We start from the raw sequence: 18,666 nt of genomic DNA, 5'->3' as shown, positions 1-18,666 counted from the left end.
TTCAAAAGGATATTTATTCCTTATCCTTAAGTATGTGCATTGCATTCTCAGAAGAAAGAAGCAATTTAATGAGGGTCTGAAAAAATGTCATTCCACATTCTCACATGAATAGCAAACATGTTAGAAAGGTATCTGTAAAAAGGAGATTTCAGTACTGGAGCTCTCACTCTGGCAAAATTTTGAGACAGGAGACAGCATGAGAAAGTGTTATGGCAGATAAAAGGGGATTCTAACTCTTCAGAGGAACACTCCACTACATGGCAGCGATGACTTTCTCAGTCTCCACCTGCCAAAATAAATTTACTGCCATTTAAGGTTGTTAACATTTTTCCCCGATTAATCATTGCTTCACTGCAACATCTGTCCAAGATGACTGTTTTGCTAGAGCTGGTTAGCCCACTGCAGTACGTTATGCAACCGCAGGCCATGCCGACATTCTGGCGTAAGGTTAGTCTGTGCCAGCCGCGAAGGGGAGAGCAGCAAAAGGAGTGGGAGCTTTCAAGGGTGGAGCGTGTCTAATTATCACAGGGCTGAAAAGCACCATCCCTCCCTGTGATACAACCAACCTGAATCCAGTGAAACTGGACCACCACTGGGCAGACAGGGTCCTGCTGATTTCCCTATCCAAAGAGTTATTCCTGTTTCAACAGAAGGAATTTAAATTGAGAAGAATGAACCCAGTTAGGTTTCCTATAGGTTACCCTGCTGCTGAAGCTCTGAGGGAGCACTAAAACATTGATGACAATCTCCTTTTAGGAAGTAGTATCTGTAAATATAGGAAGTAATTCTGTAAATTTTTGAACCCCAGAAGTAGCATCCTAACAAGGCTAATTTCATCCTGGAAATAAGATAGCTCACACTTTTATTTAGACCCTCACGTTTAACGTCACTCATTTAATCCAGAAATACAGACAATGACAATTGCCTCCCATTTAACCTTCTCATTCATTTCAAAGGCAATTCTTCTTCCAACACCTGTCTGATCCACATACAGCAGAGATGACTGCTCCTGGCTCTGAACAAGCTGTTTTCAAAGGACAAGACAGGACCGAGGACAAAGATGTTAGCAACAAAATGCTGCATAAAAGAACGGGGAAGAGTGTCTTGAGCAGTCAAAAAATCTGGAGCTACAAATCTTTTTAACTACTTCTGTTGCAGTCAGATGTTCAAGTTTGTCACACCAGTATTTGAGAACTGCCACAGAACACTCAACTTCAGATGCTGCTATTGGTGATAAGTTTTCTGGCAGGACGATCTTGCTTTGGATAAAGCCTTAGGAACTTTTACCTTCCTTCTGGATGTTTTCAGTAGATGATGTTTTCAGAAGAGGTCACAATACTAGTAGCTGCGGTACTCTTTTCAGTACCGGATCAGACTCTCTGAGGAATCTGCACAGCACAGTTGCCAGATTAAAAGTGTTCTCTCCCAGTTCTCTCATGCCCCATCAGCTCACAGATCTGCACAGCCCCTGAGAAATACAACTACACCGCAGTTCACCAATATAAAACCAGGGCCTTGCTGCAGCTGTAGTTTTACAACAGCGAAACTATCATTGAAATGGAGATTACCCAGGGACTATCTAGGAAATTAAAAATCGGGACTGGTGTGGCTCACACTAATTACCACCAATACTCCCCCAGGCTGCTGCAAGCAGGAGCCTGAGGTCTACAGAAACCAGCAAAGGGGTAGAGTCAATGGCAGGAATAACACATTATTGCTTTCTGAAAGATGACCTTGGGCAATTTCCACTCCCGGTTATGAAAACAAGCCAGATGGGAGGGCAGGGCAGCAGCAAAACCAAGTAATGGAGACACCCTCCAACTTCACCTGGGGTTTTGTTCGTCTTTAGGTAGACAAATGGGGGAAGAAAAAGCAAGCTTACAGATAAAGGCTACCAGTTAAAGTTCAGAGACTACTGCACAAAAAGATCAAGTAGCCTGAATGATATACATTGTAGTGGCACGTCCTATTTTTGCTATAGGTGTATCTGGCAAATATGAGTCATCTTTGGAGGAAATCACAAACTGCTCTGCTAGCACAGTCATAGCTGTAGATAGAAAAGAATTAAGTCCATAACAAAAAAAAGCCACCTATGTGTTAACACTGGTGTTGGCCAAATTTGTCAGGGAATTGCCGGCTGGACAATTTTAAAGAAAACATTGATTAAGATCTCAGGACGGTTCTATTTAGAATAAGAGGAACAATCTCATGTACTATCTTCACAAGTATGATCTAATAAATAAGTTTGCATGGGATCCCAAAATACACTGGCTCCCAAAAGCAAGTCAAACCAAGACAAGTAGATGCTATCTACTTAATAGGAAGGTGATTTATTATTACTCTTTCAACTTATTCTCTATGATGTAATTCAAGGCAAATCTAGCAAGAAAAATCCAAGCCACAGGAAGAATGGCTAGGCACGCTCTACAAAGTTAAATCAAAAAGCAAGAATGACAAACACTGCAGTGGGGTCCAGAAGCACCAGAAAAACGAGTAATAGCATGCATAGTTACAGAATGTTACAGCAAAGCAAAGACTTTGCACCGGGGTAACATGAGCGATGCTTCTGTGGCTTCCAGAGGGCCAAGTGCTGGCTAAACAGCAAAACCCTTAAGGACATTTCTGAAGACTGACACGTCAGGTAACTACGCCAGAGAGAAAAACTTAACACAAGTATGCTCAGAAGAGCATTTCAGCTGACACATTCTGTGAGCTCTCTAAAGGGGCAGGCTGGAGTGGAGCATCAGTGAGCAGACGGTGGGAGAGGAATGCTGAGGAAGGGCTAAGGAAGGAAGAAGGTCTGTCACCCCCAGCGAGCAGGAGTCCCAGGACCCCCAGCATCCCCTTGAGTCACCAGTTCCCTCCCCCGGAAGGCTCTTGGGGATCAAGAGCAGAGAAGCAACAGGTCCTTTCTCCAGCCAAATCAGTTCCCAGGCATTAGCACCAGCATCTGCAAGCACCAAAGGGCAGGGACATCCCCATGGAAAGCCCTCAGCTCTTGCATCACATTAAGGTTCCTGTGAAAGTGAATTCTGATGTGACCTGCTCCACAAAATCCTTCTGTCACTGATACCTTCTCTGTGTTCACATAAAATTTTTGTGAGACTGAAAACTAATCCCCTCTTCTACTCTGAGGGAAAGATGTAATTTCAAATGCAAAATCCTTGGTGCACAAACTCTGTGGCAGGACAAGTTAATGCGAGTTAATACCGGACAACCCAAGGAGTTGGTGGCAGTGATGGCAGCGCTGAGCAGGGAGGAAAACACAAGGCAAGATTACAGACTAGGAAATAATATTCACTGCTGGCACTTGTGATTTATTTTCATAGGTCTCAGGATAACAGTTGGGTTTTTTTTTAATACATCCTCCTAGAGTAAAATTAATACAACAGCTTCACTGTTATTAAGAGAGGTTTTTAGCTTTCATCACTGTAAAGAAGTTTGAAAGCAGCCACAGCATATCCCAAAGGCTTAAATGTCAGAAAGCAAAAAACAAAATCTGTGAAGGGTTGAGTTGGTGAGTGAGCAGCACTGACAACTTCCACACAGCGGGTGTCCTTAGCGATAGATGGACGGTTTGTAAACGATGTGGGATAGGATGTTTTTTCACATTGTTTCTTCCCCACATTAAAAAAGGGGGACTATCTGGCACTCGTAGCACTTGAGTGTACAAAGATCACCAAAACCCAGGTCAAAACTACAACGGAGTTGCTGTCTTCAGCAACAGGAGTTATTAGTTTGCAAAATATCCACTGCACTCTACTACTCAGAGAATGATAAAACGAGAGAGTATCAAAGGCTTCCCCCTCTCCAGGGGGACACCCAGCAATAACCAGATTGGTGGGCACAACTGTGCCATTTTCCTAAGGCTGTTACACAGCAAATTACTTGGGCTCTGGCCATTAGTGCTACGAGCTTCTACATCAAATGCCTCATTAAGATAAACAGCAGCTGCTCATTTATCTTAAACTGTTTTGGGCTAAGACAAGCCAATACATCTACATATGAAAGGTTAGAGGGTTGGGGGGTTTCTTCCCCTGAAAGCTTTCCCACATTGGCTATGGGGCTTACCATGCTCATCAAGAGAGACAGGAATTTGGCACTTAAGGTGAAAAAATACTTTGGCACTGCACAAATGATGTGAAAGTGGCACGGGAATTACTATTACAACAAGATTTCTGACACATAACCGACGTACATGTATGGAGGAGCCTTCAAAAAGGCAGCAAAAGTGTCTTGATAAAAATAACTCTCAATACTGATCCCGGCTACTTAAATGTTTGAGCTCTCCAAAGCCTTCCTAGTACAATATAAACCAGACCTACTGACCAAGCCAGTCTTTATGTAAAGAACCTATTGATTTGTTCCACCCTGCAGTTTATTTTGGTTTAACAGTGTACATTAGTAAATGTAATCCTAGTGAATTTTTCCCTTAATTTAGTCAAGGCACTACAAAATGTCTTCGAAACTCACAAAGTTTACTGTATTTAACTTTTCTTCAATTTTTCTAGCTACAAGGACAATAAAGGCAGAAGGTTAAAATGTCGTATCAGATGGAGTTTAACATTTTAAAAGATTATGACCCAATTCAACAGCTTCCATGATTCAGCTAAATTGCTTGCTACACAAAACATTTTTACAGCTCTCAAGCTAGGTTGTACAATAAAACAAGTGAAATTACTCTGATCTGTCTATCTGCACAGGGCTTACTCGCTAGCTTTAGTAAACAGCCTCTCAGCAAAGCAGCTGAGTTACCAGTCACAAATCAGCTATGAAAAACATCTCCTGGGAGGAGACCAAGATCGACTGAAGAGTCGCTACCCCAAATTCAGTAGCAACAAACCTGGACTGGCCTCTAAAGTTAATCATGGCCTACGGTGAGTCACCAGAGCCCCAGAACAACATCACTGGAGAGAAGTCATGGGAAGAGCGAAGATCTCCCTGCTCTAAGCCAGCTGCTTCAATTGTTCCTTCATATAGCAAGCAAGGTGCCACCTTGACTCCTCGAAGAGAGGATCAAAGATCCAGAAACCCAATAGAAAAGCAGGAAAAAAAAAATCAGGGATTCTTTAAGTAAATAAAAACGTTGAGGTTTATCTTGCTACTTGTTTCCTGCATGATGGAGGATGATAAACGTAGCATCTTTTATAAGATGGGCGTCCACCACCAGGCTTTCGTGCTTCTTCCTACCAGCTGGAAGTCTAGCACTCCTCAGCTCCTCTGGGCAGGAGCACTCAGCATCCAAACCCCACAACACCCATCACCTCAGGCATTCAGGGTGACTGACTGGCACCTGCCACCCCTCCACTACCCGCAGGAATGGAGTGACTGTACCTAAAAAGAAAGAAGGCAGCCAAAATGTTTTGGTTAAAAACAAGACTTATTTTGACAATAAGCAACCTCCCTTTAAGTCTCCAAGAATGTAATCCCTTAATGGAAAACATGTTTTCTACCAACTGATTAGAAAAATTAAGCAAAATATTCCCAATTATTTCAAAATTGTTCAACCTGCCTTCAGTTTCCTATCAAGTCCAGCTTGTATAGTTTTTACCAGGTTTAAAAAGGTTTACGTGTGTCTGCTTTTTCTTGGCGTTTCCTCAAAGGGGTTTAAGTAGTAAAGATTGAGAGAATTAGCTGCCAGAGACTGGAGATGTCTAACTTAGGAATGTCTGTATCCTTGAAAGCCAGAATGCACTACAGCCCAAAAAACAAGAACAAACAAAGGCAAGATTTCTATTGTTTGTTTTGCTAGAGACATAAATGCTACATTTAATAGGAAAAAAAGGGGAACTAATACACTCCTTTTTATATACCGATGCCTGCAGACATACACAAACATGTTTAGTGTTCTCTTCACCTAAAAGAGGTCAGTACATAAACCACATAAAGCAAAGTTACTTTCTTACTGCGACACAGACAAAACTCAAAAAAGGAAACACTTTATTATCACGAAGCATTGTCCACAAAGTCATACATCTAACCCTTGGTCTTATTTTAGAAAGTCTCCCTGGTAATTTGCCTGTGTGTTTGAAAAGCAAGTAATATGTTTTGAATTATAAGAGGTTACAGGGACATTTTTGTGGTAAATTTGGACTTTCATTTGAAAAAAAACCCCTCAGTGCTACAGAAATCCTTTCGGAAATAACATTTTTTTGTCATTGCTAAGCTCTTTTCAACAAAGTTTAATAGCTACTGTTCCAAGGAGCTGTTTACATCCAACTTTAAAAGAATACTGGGGTACTTATGTCCCTGCAAGCAAAAGGAAAAGCAGCACGGTGTCTTTCCGATATTTTGAGAAGCAAACAAAAGAGAGTATGTTCTCCGCAGTATGCAGAGGCAACAATTTTTCTTAGCAAGTTCACTGAAAGACTCCCGCTGCTCAGGGTCTGGTATTCTGGGATTTCACTGGAGGCCTAAATTGTACTTAGAGCTCTTTAAGTCTTTTTTCATTCGTTCCCCTGGTCTTTACACCCAGGATCAAGAAGGAACAAAAAGCCAAATCAGCTGGTGTTAAGAAGTGGAGGCATTATTTCTAGCCTCAGAAGTTTACAAACTTAATATCCAGTTGCACTATAAACATTGCACAGGAAGAGAGGCCTTCAAACAATGGTAGCTGGCTTTTTCCTTTGAAGGTGAAACTTACTTTATCATTCATTCTTGCAAACAACCTATTTAGTCGAAGTTTAGCAATAAGAATAAAAGCAAAATTTTTACTGTAAACATCTAAAAGATGTCTAGCTACATGAAAGCTTCGTTGTGCTCTTGATAACCGTGATGTAAAGGCTTTTACAACCACCCGAGATTTTGCAGGCCGACACACCAGATTTTACCACCTCAATATACCATAGAAGAGCTCTCCTGAAAGAAAGCCAAGCTGTTCATACAGTGGGAAAAGAGAATTTTTTGTTTTAGTTTGTTTTCCTTCCCTATTCATTGTGAGACAGCCTTTGCTGCCATCCAGTAAGCTGTTAAAATATGGGTTCTCATTACTCCGTGGCTGTTCTGCTTCCTGGACAGAACGATGCAGTAAATTGCTCGAGCCCCCTTATTTTCTCTACTGCAAGTTTGGCATGGGCACCATAAATAAAACCCAGTACAATGATGAAGGTACTGACCAGTCTGCTGCTTACAATGGAAGCCAGATATTAATGGGGAACCTTTTCAGAAAGTTTCAGCTGGTGCCCCAAAGTATAATTCCTTTGAGGGGTAGCAACGTATACCCGCTCTACATCAGAACCACACTGAAAAACCTTTTCATCAGTGGCACCACAGTAAGAAGACTTACTCAAAGGTCGTCACAAGTTCCAGTGAAACACTGCTAAAGTTGGTTTGATTAAATCATGCACGATTGCATGTGTACAGGGGCGAGCACAAAAATACAAACTTAATATTATGTTTGGAGATGGAGTCAGACACACTACCCTGAACTAAACGTTCACGTCTTGCAGCACATCATACACCACACATTGCAGAGCATCCTGCCACAAGTCCTCTCCAATTTTTATTTCACAGGAAGATATAGCGAGCCTTCAGGCTTCCCAAATTAAGTTACATCAACCTTAGATAGGAACAGATCATAATACTATAAGCAAATTATTCTCTACCTGAACAACCTTAGATAGGATAGCACTGGGCCAGCCTCTGTCCGAACCCAGGAGCACATGAACTCTCCAAGGCATGGATCCACTATGGAACCAGGAAACTACTTGAACAGATCAACATGATAACAAGAAGTTACAGCATACCAAACCTCCAACCCTGACAAAGTTTGTGTAGGCTTCATAAGTTAGACATTTAAGGAGGAGGCAGTGTCTTTGTTGAAATTTTTATGGCGTTTCTTCCATGCCAAAAGTAGCAACTGAGGGAAAAGTAAATGAATGCTTGTCAGAAAGTTCTCAGACAGGCATGTTAATAGATCGGTGCGGTGGGAGAAACTGAGAAACACTGGAAGGAGATAAGCTGTGTTTCTGAGGTCAAACAGGAAAGAGGCAAAGAGATAGGTGAAGCAGATAAAACAGAAGGCAAAACAATCTCTGTAGTTATGCTTTGAACAAGCGCACGTGGGAAAGAGGGGCTTGCCAAGGCGTAAGACAAGGATTGAGCATAAAAATCAGTGCAAAGGTGACTCTAGGCAAGAGATTTAGCTCTGCATATAGTTCAGACTTGGGTCTGATACACTACAGGGGGAATAACAAGATCTGATTTTGAATGCAAAGGCCTAGGAAGGACCAAGTCAGATGGTGCAGGCAGAACAAGTGAATTGCTGTCCAGAAGAGCTCACTTGCTCCAGCCTAAAGGAACTCCAGCTCACCCGCTGGGCAAGGCTGAAAGATCCCACTGAGATCAGAGAAGACATCTCTGATGGGAGCGCTGAAGGCATGTGAACAGACACTTCAGCAAGGGGGGAAGTTGGGCAGAGCCGTCCATCTGTCTAAAGAAGGTACTGAAGGACAGAAGACAGAGGGAAGTCACCAAGGATGACCAAGAGGGTGCTGCAATTATAAAAATATAGTCAGGAAGTCAGCAAGAGGAGAGTGGAAGGGTCAGGTGGGACAACACTTCAGTGAGAGTCAACAACTGATGCCCTGGAGGACAGCAAGAAACATCCAAGGATGAGAAATTACATTACGGCATGTAAGCAGCTGTCTAGGGACCACGTAACTGGTTTAATGCCACATTTTCACCCAACGGTATGTTTTTCTGGAAAGAATGCTCTGGATCAGCCAGCCCAACAGTCATACACTAACTTTCTCTGCAGTTTCACATATCTCAAAGCTGGTCAAAGCAGGCAAATGACAGCAACAGGGCAGACCACTGCCAACTCCTAAATCAAGAAGGGATGGCTAGCGACATCATGGCAACCAGGAAACATGTGCTGCAAAATGCTTCAGCAGGCAGGCAGAGCAGAACCATACAGTGGCGAGAGACAAATATCCCAACACTGTTCAGGGAGAAAATTCAAAGTTTGCACAGGTGAATACTTTGAAATTTGCAGGGGCAAGAATGGAAAGTACCATCACCATAAAGAGTTCAAGCAAGAACAGACTCATTATGCCCCAGCATAGTCACACTTCTACTGATGAGCCTGAGAAGCAGAGCACTGCAAGATCATCTATGATGACGGGGGTGAGTCCTCTGGCTTATCATTAACAACTGTTTTATTTAAAAGGTCTTTACATGATACCCTGCTCCTCCTACCTCAGCTTCTCATTGCTGGGGTCTAACAGTATGTTATCTGTTGTCTATGTAAACCACTACTCAGACAGAACCGATCACTGTCCCGTGTCAGCCTCCAGCAGCAAAGAACACCAGCTGAAACAAATCCCAGGAATGAGGAAAACTTCATTGCTAGCAAAAGATATACATTATCTGAGGAACAGTTTAATGGTTTAGATTCAAAGGAAAAAAAAAAAAAAGTCTTTTCAACAGGTTCAGTCTACCTAATGCCTCTTTTTCACTCCCAAAGACAGAACAGTCTCACATCCAAGCTGTTCTCATAGCACCTGAAAGCACCACAATGAAAACTTACTTCCCCTCCTGGTCTGTTTAACAGAGACAGAAACATCAGTACATGATACCAGTAGTGTAAGCTGAGATCTCATCGGATCTAACCGAACAGCCCTGAAAGGAACAGAAATCTTCTTCTAGACAATGTATTTCTGCTTCTGAGAACTGGAAATGAGCATTTCCTACAAACAGACACACAGCTCCCTTATTTAACACTTACAGGCAAACCTGTGTTCAGCCATTTGCTTTCTTCTCGCCCCTCTCAGAATGTCTTCATGCCATAAAAAGATGCAATCATAACCCAGGACTGAGAAGGAGGAGTGATGAGGTAACAGTCAAATATCTAGTGAGATCTGCATCTATAAAAGGAATTTGAGTACGTATGACTAAAGGGGAAATGTTCAGGTAGTGTAAAAGCTTGCTCAGCCCGAAAGGAATGCATGGGTCGGTGGAGCGGTAGGTCAGCAAAATCACCTAACGAGGTAGATTTTTGAACAGAAGTCAACGCAAAGGACTCTTGACTGAAGGGCACCACGAGACTCATTGGAAATATTAGCTAATATTTACTATAAGGATTTGGCAGATCTTAAAGCCAGCCTTTAGCTAGTGAAATTCATAAGGTGATGATAACTTCAGTTAAGATTATGCAGGTTATACAAGCCACCTCCAACATGTGGTAGTCAAAAGCAAGAACAGGATTCCACTTTACAGTACCACACACAGATGCACTGCCCACCCTGAGGATCTTCAGGACCCAAATTACTTAATCAGAATCTACCAAACAGTTGCAGAGAAAAGGCAAGGATGAAAGCAAAAAGGCTGCTGATGAATTCCTGAATTAGCAGCTGACTTTTTGTAGATATCCTTTGTGTAAATAGCAGAAAAAGAATAATTTATTAAAGAAAGATGCAATAAGGAGCACCTGCTATTGAGCTAGTTCACTATAGTTCTGCTTACAGAACTGATTTTGCAGGGCTTTTCTTCACACCTGATGGCATGTGACATGAATGTCCCCCCCCAGCTTGCCACTAGCTAGCTACCTACAATTAAATTTTGTTATCTGTGCTCTGACAAGTACCACAAATGCAGCTTGGCGTCAGCTGGCAAGCCAGGACCAGCAGGTCTGGTGCACAGCATTGCCAGCGTAAGAATTTAAAACTGTAAGGTATCCTGAAAGACTAATCTCATTCATAAATCTGACCTCGTATATTATTCAACACCCATGTGTTAGAATTATTAAACACTCCCTCACCCACACTGCTATAAAAAGACTACTGTAAAATTTCACTCTGAGAAAATAAGGTATTCATAAGTCAGGGGAGGACAGATGTGCAAAAGAAGATTCAGTGAAACTATATAAATTCAGCACATATGGAGGCAGAACATATTCTGCGCAGGACACCATCTCATTCAATGCTTCGCTCATACGAGTGCTGTCAAGAACGACAGAGCCCACATGTAGAACCTATCAGTTTCCATAAACTGAACAATAAGTCCCTGCAGAAATCGGAAAGCTGGCCTTGATCCTCCCTTTTGCTACTTGTGTAGTTAGGATTTGCCTTTTAAGTGAGATCAATGGCCTTCTCCATCTACAAAGATCAAGCTGGACCCTGTCCAAGCTCGTAAGTCAAATTTTGATGGCCTAAGGAGAATTTTCATTCCATTCATTCCGAATTCTGACACAGGACAGCTCTCTGCAAGCTGAGCAATTCTGAAGAAGCCAAGAAGAGCTGATGAGACTTAACTGCTGGCCGTCCGAGCAGCACTGAGGAGCATCCTGCAGCATCTGCGGTGGCAGGCACCCCTTTCCGGGAAGAAAGCAGACCTTCCCAGCAGCTTCTAATTCAACACCACATGAACAATTCAAATATTCATATCTATTTAAAATGAGGAAATTAAAATGGCTTAAAGGCATGAAAAGCTTGTTTATTAAGCATGAATATTTCATTACCAAAAGCACAAATGAAACCAAGCATTCACACAATATTTCCTCTGCCAGAATTAAAGATACTTTACTACCTAGCGTGAAGCCAAACCTCTCCCACCACAACTTCAACCAAAATTATGAACGTTTAAGATGGTGCTCGTAAGATAAAAAAGGTGGTGTAAAAACTTCAATACAATACAACCAGCTCCCTTTCACTCCAACACTTAAGCAAGATCAAGTCAACGGCAGAGCAGCAAGGGTGTTGTACAGATGAAGAACCAAATGCTATCAATGATCCACACCCCTGCTGAGAAAGAATTGCTCCTAATGTGTGTATGGGGGATGCTGATTCTCTGAAGAAAGGAACAAATTAAAGCATTTGATCCACCCCAGAACTTGTGCATGTTTTGCCAGACCTGTTGAGGACAGATGAAAGGAGAATAACCCAGTCTCCAGATCTAGGGGACACTAAATGGCAGAACAAGAGTTTGGCCTTTCAGAACTGCAAGATGAGTGAACACCTGTGTATTTATTAAATAAAAAAAAACACTCTTTAATACCAGCTACTGAAAGGGGCCGCTAACAACCGCCTTACAGCTTCTCTTCAGGTCACTCGGCAATTACGAGTCTATACATTTTCAGCACCATCTTCAGCTTCTTGTACCCAAAAATGCCTCCACAGGAGAGTGCTGTAAACCCGAGAAGCTAACAGCTATTCACACCACAGTAATTCAAAACACAAAACAGACAACTTTTAAGACGAATTCAACCCACTACATCATCTGGAAGAAAAAAAAAAACCAAAACAGTTTTTTTTTTTGAGAGGCCCAAAAGGTATAGCTTACACACAACTGTCTTGAGAAAATCCCATCAAGATATCCCTCCTCAGCATGTGAAGCCCAATTCCCCGTTTCAGTTTCCTACAACCTTTTTATAGGACCACAGCCTACACCTCGCCCTGCCGGCACAGCAAATGCTTGTCTCAGCAGCAAACACTTGCAGACAATTCTCAGAGGAAAAGCTGAATTTCTTTACAGATTCTTGATACCAAAAATATTATTAATCATAACAAACATTATCAGTCTCTCAAAAGTATCTGCAATAAATATTAATTAAGAACTGTTGCCTTAATGTGGGATATCTTTGAAAATGCTGCGGTTTGCACTGTAAGACATAGTTGAGAAACAGTAGAAAAAACACTTTTGCATATTTTTAACTAAATGCAGAGCTGTGCATTTATTAAGTGTCACTTTAAGAGGTCAGAAATCACAACGTGTGCAGGGGGACAACTACAAGGACTATTAAACTGTAGTTCTTCACAACACATCTTCAGGCTCAGGCGGGCTGGGATGATCAGGAACTATCTGAGCACCAAGTACAGCCTTCCACGCTGGGTTTCATGCTGAAACTAGTTTAAAAAGAGGAAAACAACCAAAAATTCATTTTACAATCGTTACACCTTACCATGTGCTTTCACAGTCTTCCTTTCATGCATCCTTGAATTCTTTAATAAAAGCAACAAAGACCCGTTATGTTCCCAGGAGGGCATCTGCACAACGCTTATGAAAAATGAGCAACTCGCTAGAAATCACAAAAAGATGAGTCAAGTAGCACCTGCTCACGAATGAGACGTGAGAACAGAAAGATCTTGAGCACACAGCTCATACAGGACTACCCGGAATGCTACCCTGCTGCTGCAATATGTAATTGCCTACTTTCTTCCTGCATTTCAACGTGGCTTTCCACTTACAGCCCTCGGCCGCGATTCAGAGGCATCGGGTTTATCCACAACGGGGCCCCCACATCATCACACTGCCTGGTGCGGCAGGGATCACGTCTTACTCCCCTGCAAAGCATCTGAGAGCTTGTGAGGAGAAGCTAGTCTGAAGTTATTCCTGAAGTTATCGCTAAGACTGCAGAGCAGATAATTCAAGAAATCAAACTACTGCTTTGCATGTCATAAATACCAGTTTTAAAGCTCAGAGTTTTGATTTATCTAGATAAGTGCTACTTGTACAGGATAATACAATGAGTGGTCTTTGCAGGATAATACAAGAAATTGTAGATAGAATATTTCATACTTGTGAAAAATAACCTTCTTGCCCTCTTCCTTACAAGGAAGTAAATTAAAAATGACAACTTTTATCACTCTAAATTTTCATTATGGCGTGATTAAAAAAAACAAGGTGATATACAGTTTGGTGTCTCTTTTACTCAAAAGTTCATACCGCAAGTTTCATCCATGCCACAATTTCTGCAAAACGTTAGCAACTCCTGCGAGACCGCCGTTCCCTTTTTGCAAGCACTGTCTCACTCCACCTGCTGTGGAATAGTCACAATCGCGTTAAGTCAAAACCACCCACTGAATGAAAGTGTTCTAACAAGTCCAGAGCAGGATGTCCTCCCTCAGATTACAGGCGGGTAACACTCGGAGTACAGCTAAATACTAGCCCTTGAATGCCAGTGAGAGGACTGAGAGCTCTTCCACAGGAAGAAGATTCCCTGCTTTAAGGAGTCAATTTATCTTAGGTCCTCCGATAGGAATTGAAATGCAAACTTCTACTGCAATAATCAACCTGCCCACAGAGGTCAACAGGGGACTGATTAAAGTAAATGCTGGACTGTCTGCTCAAGTGCAAACTGCTCAAATACAGCTGTTTATAACAATTCATACTTAGGAGCACTTAACGAACACTAGCTCCTAAGTCCACACTAACTGTTCTGATACTCCTGCCTTCTTTTTTTTCTCCTAATTATTCTGATGACTAAGAATCACAACCAGGCGCTGGTATGAAGCCCACTCAGAACTAAGGAAGCCAAGGACCGGACGGCTTTTATTTACAATTAATGTGTGAGATACAGTGACCGCTTGAGTGTCCACATGAAATGGCCAGTTTATTAAGTAGTTGTAAGACGTGGCCATTAAAAAATAATAGCACTATGATATACTTGCTGAATCACTACACAACCTACAAACAACAGGTCATGAAGCATAGGGATTGGGAAATGAGGTAGTAAATTCACATTGCGTCTATCTGCCTACCCAGGCAGGTACTCGCATCAACAAACAAATCAGCCACACTAATCCAGCACACATCAACACCACTAAATTCAAATATTAAAGTAATAAAAAATGCAACTTCACCATTTCTCTTTTTCCCACTAGAGACATCCTTGGGGAAATATCCTTGCATGCACCGAAACTGCTATGATTTCAATTCCACCCACATCTGGGCTTGCTTGAGAACTAAATCCAGCACAACCCGTCTTGGGTCAGCCAGTGACCCCGAACAAAAATAGCTCTGCCAGAAAGCTGGATTTATGGAATAGGGTGGAGCCCATCCAAGTGTAAACCGAACAAACCCGCCACTTGAAGTTAATGACGGAGAAGCAACATTTTCTCCATTCTGTTCAGCGCATGACAAGTACAAAGGCAACTCGCGCCATCTACGCAACGTGACAAAACACAACGTGGCATGATCAACCCACCAACAGGTCAGAATCCCCGGTGTAACTTGGGTCTGGCACAATTTAAAATGTATCAGCAGCAACTGTCAATTACCACCTCTAAAGCAGTAAAATAAGAGAAGCAAATGTTGCTTGAGACTTGTAACACACCAGCAGCAAGGCTGGGTCAGCAGCCCAGGGCCACAGCTTACCAGCAGCCTCAATCAGGGCTTAGCAGAGCTTTGCAATTTTACTGAAACGCCACACTTTTGGTAAATTCAGATCAGTTTTTCCCAAACATCCCAGTGCAGACAAGCCTGAAGTCAGGGGATGACACCACCAAGGTTAGACAACTTAACAGTATTAATTTTTCTCTAACAAAAGATTATTCTGCCCATAGCACGGACCCAAGACAACCTGAAGGCAGAACTCTGCAAACTGGAGATTACCGCCAAAATAACGCACGCATTCTTGGGCAAAAGAAACCACAGTTTGAATTGGTGTTGCAAGGAAAAGCCTGGTTTTGAGTACCAGTGATCAAGGTACCGGAGTTAAAGGGACACTTGATGGTGTATTAGACACAGCAGGGATGTCCAGACAACATCCTCAGGTGTGATCAGCATGCAACGGGGGGGGAATATCCAACTACCTATCAATTATAAGGATCCAGAACTGCTAGCTTGTTCTGCTCATCCTCTTTCATACAAAATTAGCAATGTCTACCAGTGCAAGGCACCTCTCAGTTGATTCCTGAATGCAACCAGCATGCTACATTGATTTTTTTAAGTTACCCAGCAATCAGTTTCTGATACTTTGGTTAGATTGCTAGTACACATCAACCAAAGAATAAAAACCCCAAGAACAAACTGTTAGATGTAAGTTTCCTGCTAATTACAATGACTTTGTTTGTAAGCCCTTTGTAATACGATTAGAGTGTCATGGCGTGCACAAATGACAAACAAATTTAAGCTTTCAGAGGCACCACAAAACTTAAATCGGGCATTTCCTCATGTTCAAAGCTCAACTGTTCACATTATGTTTTCCATAGTACTTAAACACAAATGCCCTCCCTACCTAAACAGAAATCCAAAATATAAAATAAAAATAATATAAAATATGCTGGCTATTATTATATCTTGCACTGCCAGGAGCTGAGCCCTGACCTTGCAGCACCACAGAAGATGGGTACACCCCGGCTGCCAGTTGTGTAGCACAAAGATTCCCGAGCACTCAGCAGCTGATGTAGCCAGACCTCCAAATCTACAGATTTCATCTGGAGCACACATCACAATTGCCTGAAAGAGCTTAATTTCCTCCTTCCGCAGGAGCTTTCTGCCAGCTGAGGAAGCTCAGCCCACCTCTTTTCCCTTGGCTATTGCCAGAGCCACTCTCAGGTGTATCCAACAACTGCACGGGCCTGAGCAGTTACCGATTTCAAACACCTCCAGAATGAAGTGGCAGGAGAGGCAGTCTTTAAAGCCTGAGCAAAAAGCAGGAGGGGGGCAGCCAATAAGTCACATTTTTATCTCAAAGGCTTCCCTTTGGTAATTATCAAATCTTTGCACAAGCAGGGGCATAAAAGTTTATCAGGAAGAGTTCACATGAATCTTTTATAATAGAAAGTGAAAGACAGCCCCAGACTTAGGGTCCCCGCCGGCTGTGCTCTGTGTCACTGCTGCTCAGGATTTAGTTGTGCTTCACAGAGGAAAAAGGGATGAAAATGCAGGTCTTCCCAAAGCCCATTGCGTCTGGAAGGGAATTAAAACCATAAAGATCATGAAACGTTAACGCAGCAAGTCTGCGCTGGTGAACGGCTGTAAAGCTCACGTTCAAGGAGCTGGAGCAACCTTGGACTTGGTGACTTTTATTGCCTTTTTTTCAGTTTCAACTTTGCACGCGTGTCAGCATAGGCAAGATACCTGTTAGAGGGGAGGTGTACGAGGTGGAGACTGAAGCAGATGGGGTCTGATGAGTGGGAGAAGAGGGAGGTTTTCCACAGGGGTGACAGAAAGCCCCCATGGAACCAAAGGCAGGGCTTGGAGCTCCCGTCCTGCGCCCTGGCAGTCTCACGCTCACCTGGCTCTACGAAGTGCTCCTGTTCGTAGAAGATTCTCAGATTGTGCTGGGCTTGCTCCACTGTGGAGCCCGGTCACCTCACAGCGGGGCAGGCAGGGGCCAAGGCAAGGCGGGCTGAGGGAGCCGCCGCCCGGGACGCCTCCCCCAGCGCGGGGACGGTTCAGCTCACTAAACCGGCACAGCGCACCCCCTCCCCACGCCCGGTACCCGCACTGAGGCGGGGGGAGAAGCGGGAGGACGAGCCCTCACAACCCCTCACACACCCTGAGGCGAAGTCAGGGGGCGGAGGTCCCCCGGCATTCCCGCTCCTCGCACCGACCCGTTCCCCCCTCCCCCGCCGCCCCCTCGCCGCTCACCGCAGCCGGAGGTTTGCCATGAACTCGGGCATGGTGACGGCGTCCATCAGCACGAAGTCCGCTTTGCCGAACTCCAGGCTCTCCTGCTCCGCCATGGCGGCGACGGTGACGGTTGGGCTCGCGCTCCCCGCCGCTCCCCAGGGCGGGGGGGGGGGAAGGGGGGGGGGGTGCCCGCCTCGCGCCCGCCGGGCCCCGCCTCACCTGGTGAGGCGGGGCCCGGCGGGCGCGAGGCGGGCACCGGGCGACGGCGCCCCCTACCGGCCGGCGGAGAGAACGCGGCCGCGCCCCTCGGCTAGCGGCGGGCAGGGAGCAAGAGCGCCCTCTGCCGGCGGGAGGGGCGTACGGCACCGCGGCGGGGGGGTGTGGGGGGGGTGCACCCTGCACCCCAGGGAACACACACACACACTCGTCCCCCAAATGCGGCACCCATTGGCACCCTTTTGCTGTGCCCCAGAGCATGGTCCTGCACCCGGAGACACCCCCCAACCGCGGGGTGCCGCCAGGCAGGGCCAGGTCCTGCACCCAGGGGAACCCCCACGTCAGGATCCCGCTGGGCAGGGACAGATCCTGCACCCAAGAGACACCCATCCCAGGGCGCCGCCATGCAGAGCCAGATCCTGCGCCCAGCACCCCGGGGTGCCCTCCCGGACCCTGCTCATGCTGGAGCTGTTACAGAACCCCCAGAACCCCCCCAGATAAATGCAGGATAAAACCACACGAAAGATCCCCCCAGAACCCCCCGGGGACCCCGATGTCTGGTGCCACCACGGAACCAACCACCTCGGGCCAATTAATGATACTAATTAGGGCAACAAGGGCAGGGGGAACCCGAGAACAGGCACAGCATCACCTGAAAGAGCATTTTGAGCAAGAATTGCTGGTTTGGGTGTAGGAGCCGGCGCGGGGGGGTGAGGCGGGACGGCCATCCCTGTCCCTGTGCGTGTCCCCATCCCTGTCCCCGCAGCCTGGTGGGGCCCGACGGGCTGCAGCCCCCAGCTGAAAGCAATGAACCCCCCTGGTTATAGGCGGTGGTTCCCAGCTCCCTCCCTACCTGCTCCTGGGGGAGGACGGGGCTGGGAGAGCACTTGGAGGTGAGCGGGGGGGGGGGGGGGGGAAGAGAAAAAAATACCCTAAGATACTGTATTTGTGCTTTGCTTTTGTGGTGTGTGCGGCTCTATGAGGGGATGGTTTTGGGTCTTGTTTTATGTAACATGCTGGATATTTTTTGTGTCCTTTTAAGTGCCTAATTTGCATGATGCTAATTAAATGCCTGCCAATGCCTGGGGAAACCCAGTGTAAGTTGGAGGTGCTGGGTGTGAAGGCAGGGCCCTGCTGCTGGGGCTCATGCTCTGC

At 44.7% G+C, this 18,666-nt stretch overlaps 1 protein-coding gene across 4 annotated transcripts in view; it reads right to left on the bottom strand.

The window, feature by feature from the left end:
• Positions 1 to 17,492, bottom strand: part of MYO1D (myosin ID) — a 163,504-nt gene extending 146,012 nt beyond the window's left edge. For 3 of the 4 annotated variants that reach the window (XM_075116550.1, XM_075116552.1, XM_075116551.1), the window contains exon 1: positions 17,314 to 17,491. In XM_075116550.1, coding sequence (XP_074972651.1) covers positions 17,314 to 17,408 — 95 coding nt within the window. In that variant the 5' untranslated portion in view covers positions 17,409 to 17,491. Of the gene's footprint in view, positions 1 to 17,313 lie in introns of all 4 variants that reach the window. The other variant, XR_012664125.1, reaches the window with a different exon arrangement.
• Between the last annotated feature and the right edge of the window lie 1,174 nt (positions 17,493 to 18,666).

Source organism: Phalacrocorax aristotelis, chromosome 23, assembly GCF_949628215.1.
Source record: "Phalacrocorax aristotelis chromosome 23, bGulAri2.1, whole genome shotgun sequence".
Taxonomy (NCBI): domain Eukaryota; kingdom Metazoa; phylum Chordata; class Aves; order Suliformes; family Phalacrocoracidae; genus Phalacrocorax; species Phalacrocorax aristotelis.
The sequence above is the reverse complement of the archived record's forward strand: the minus strand, read 5'-3'. Positions and strand labels throughout refer to the sequence as shown.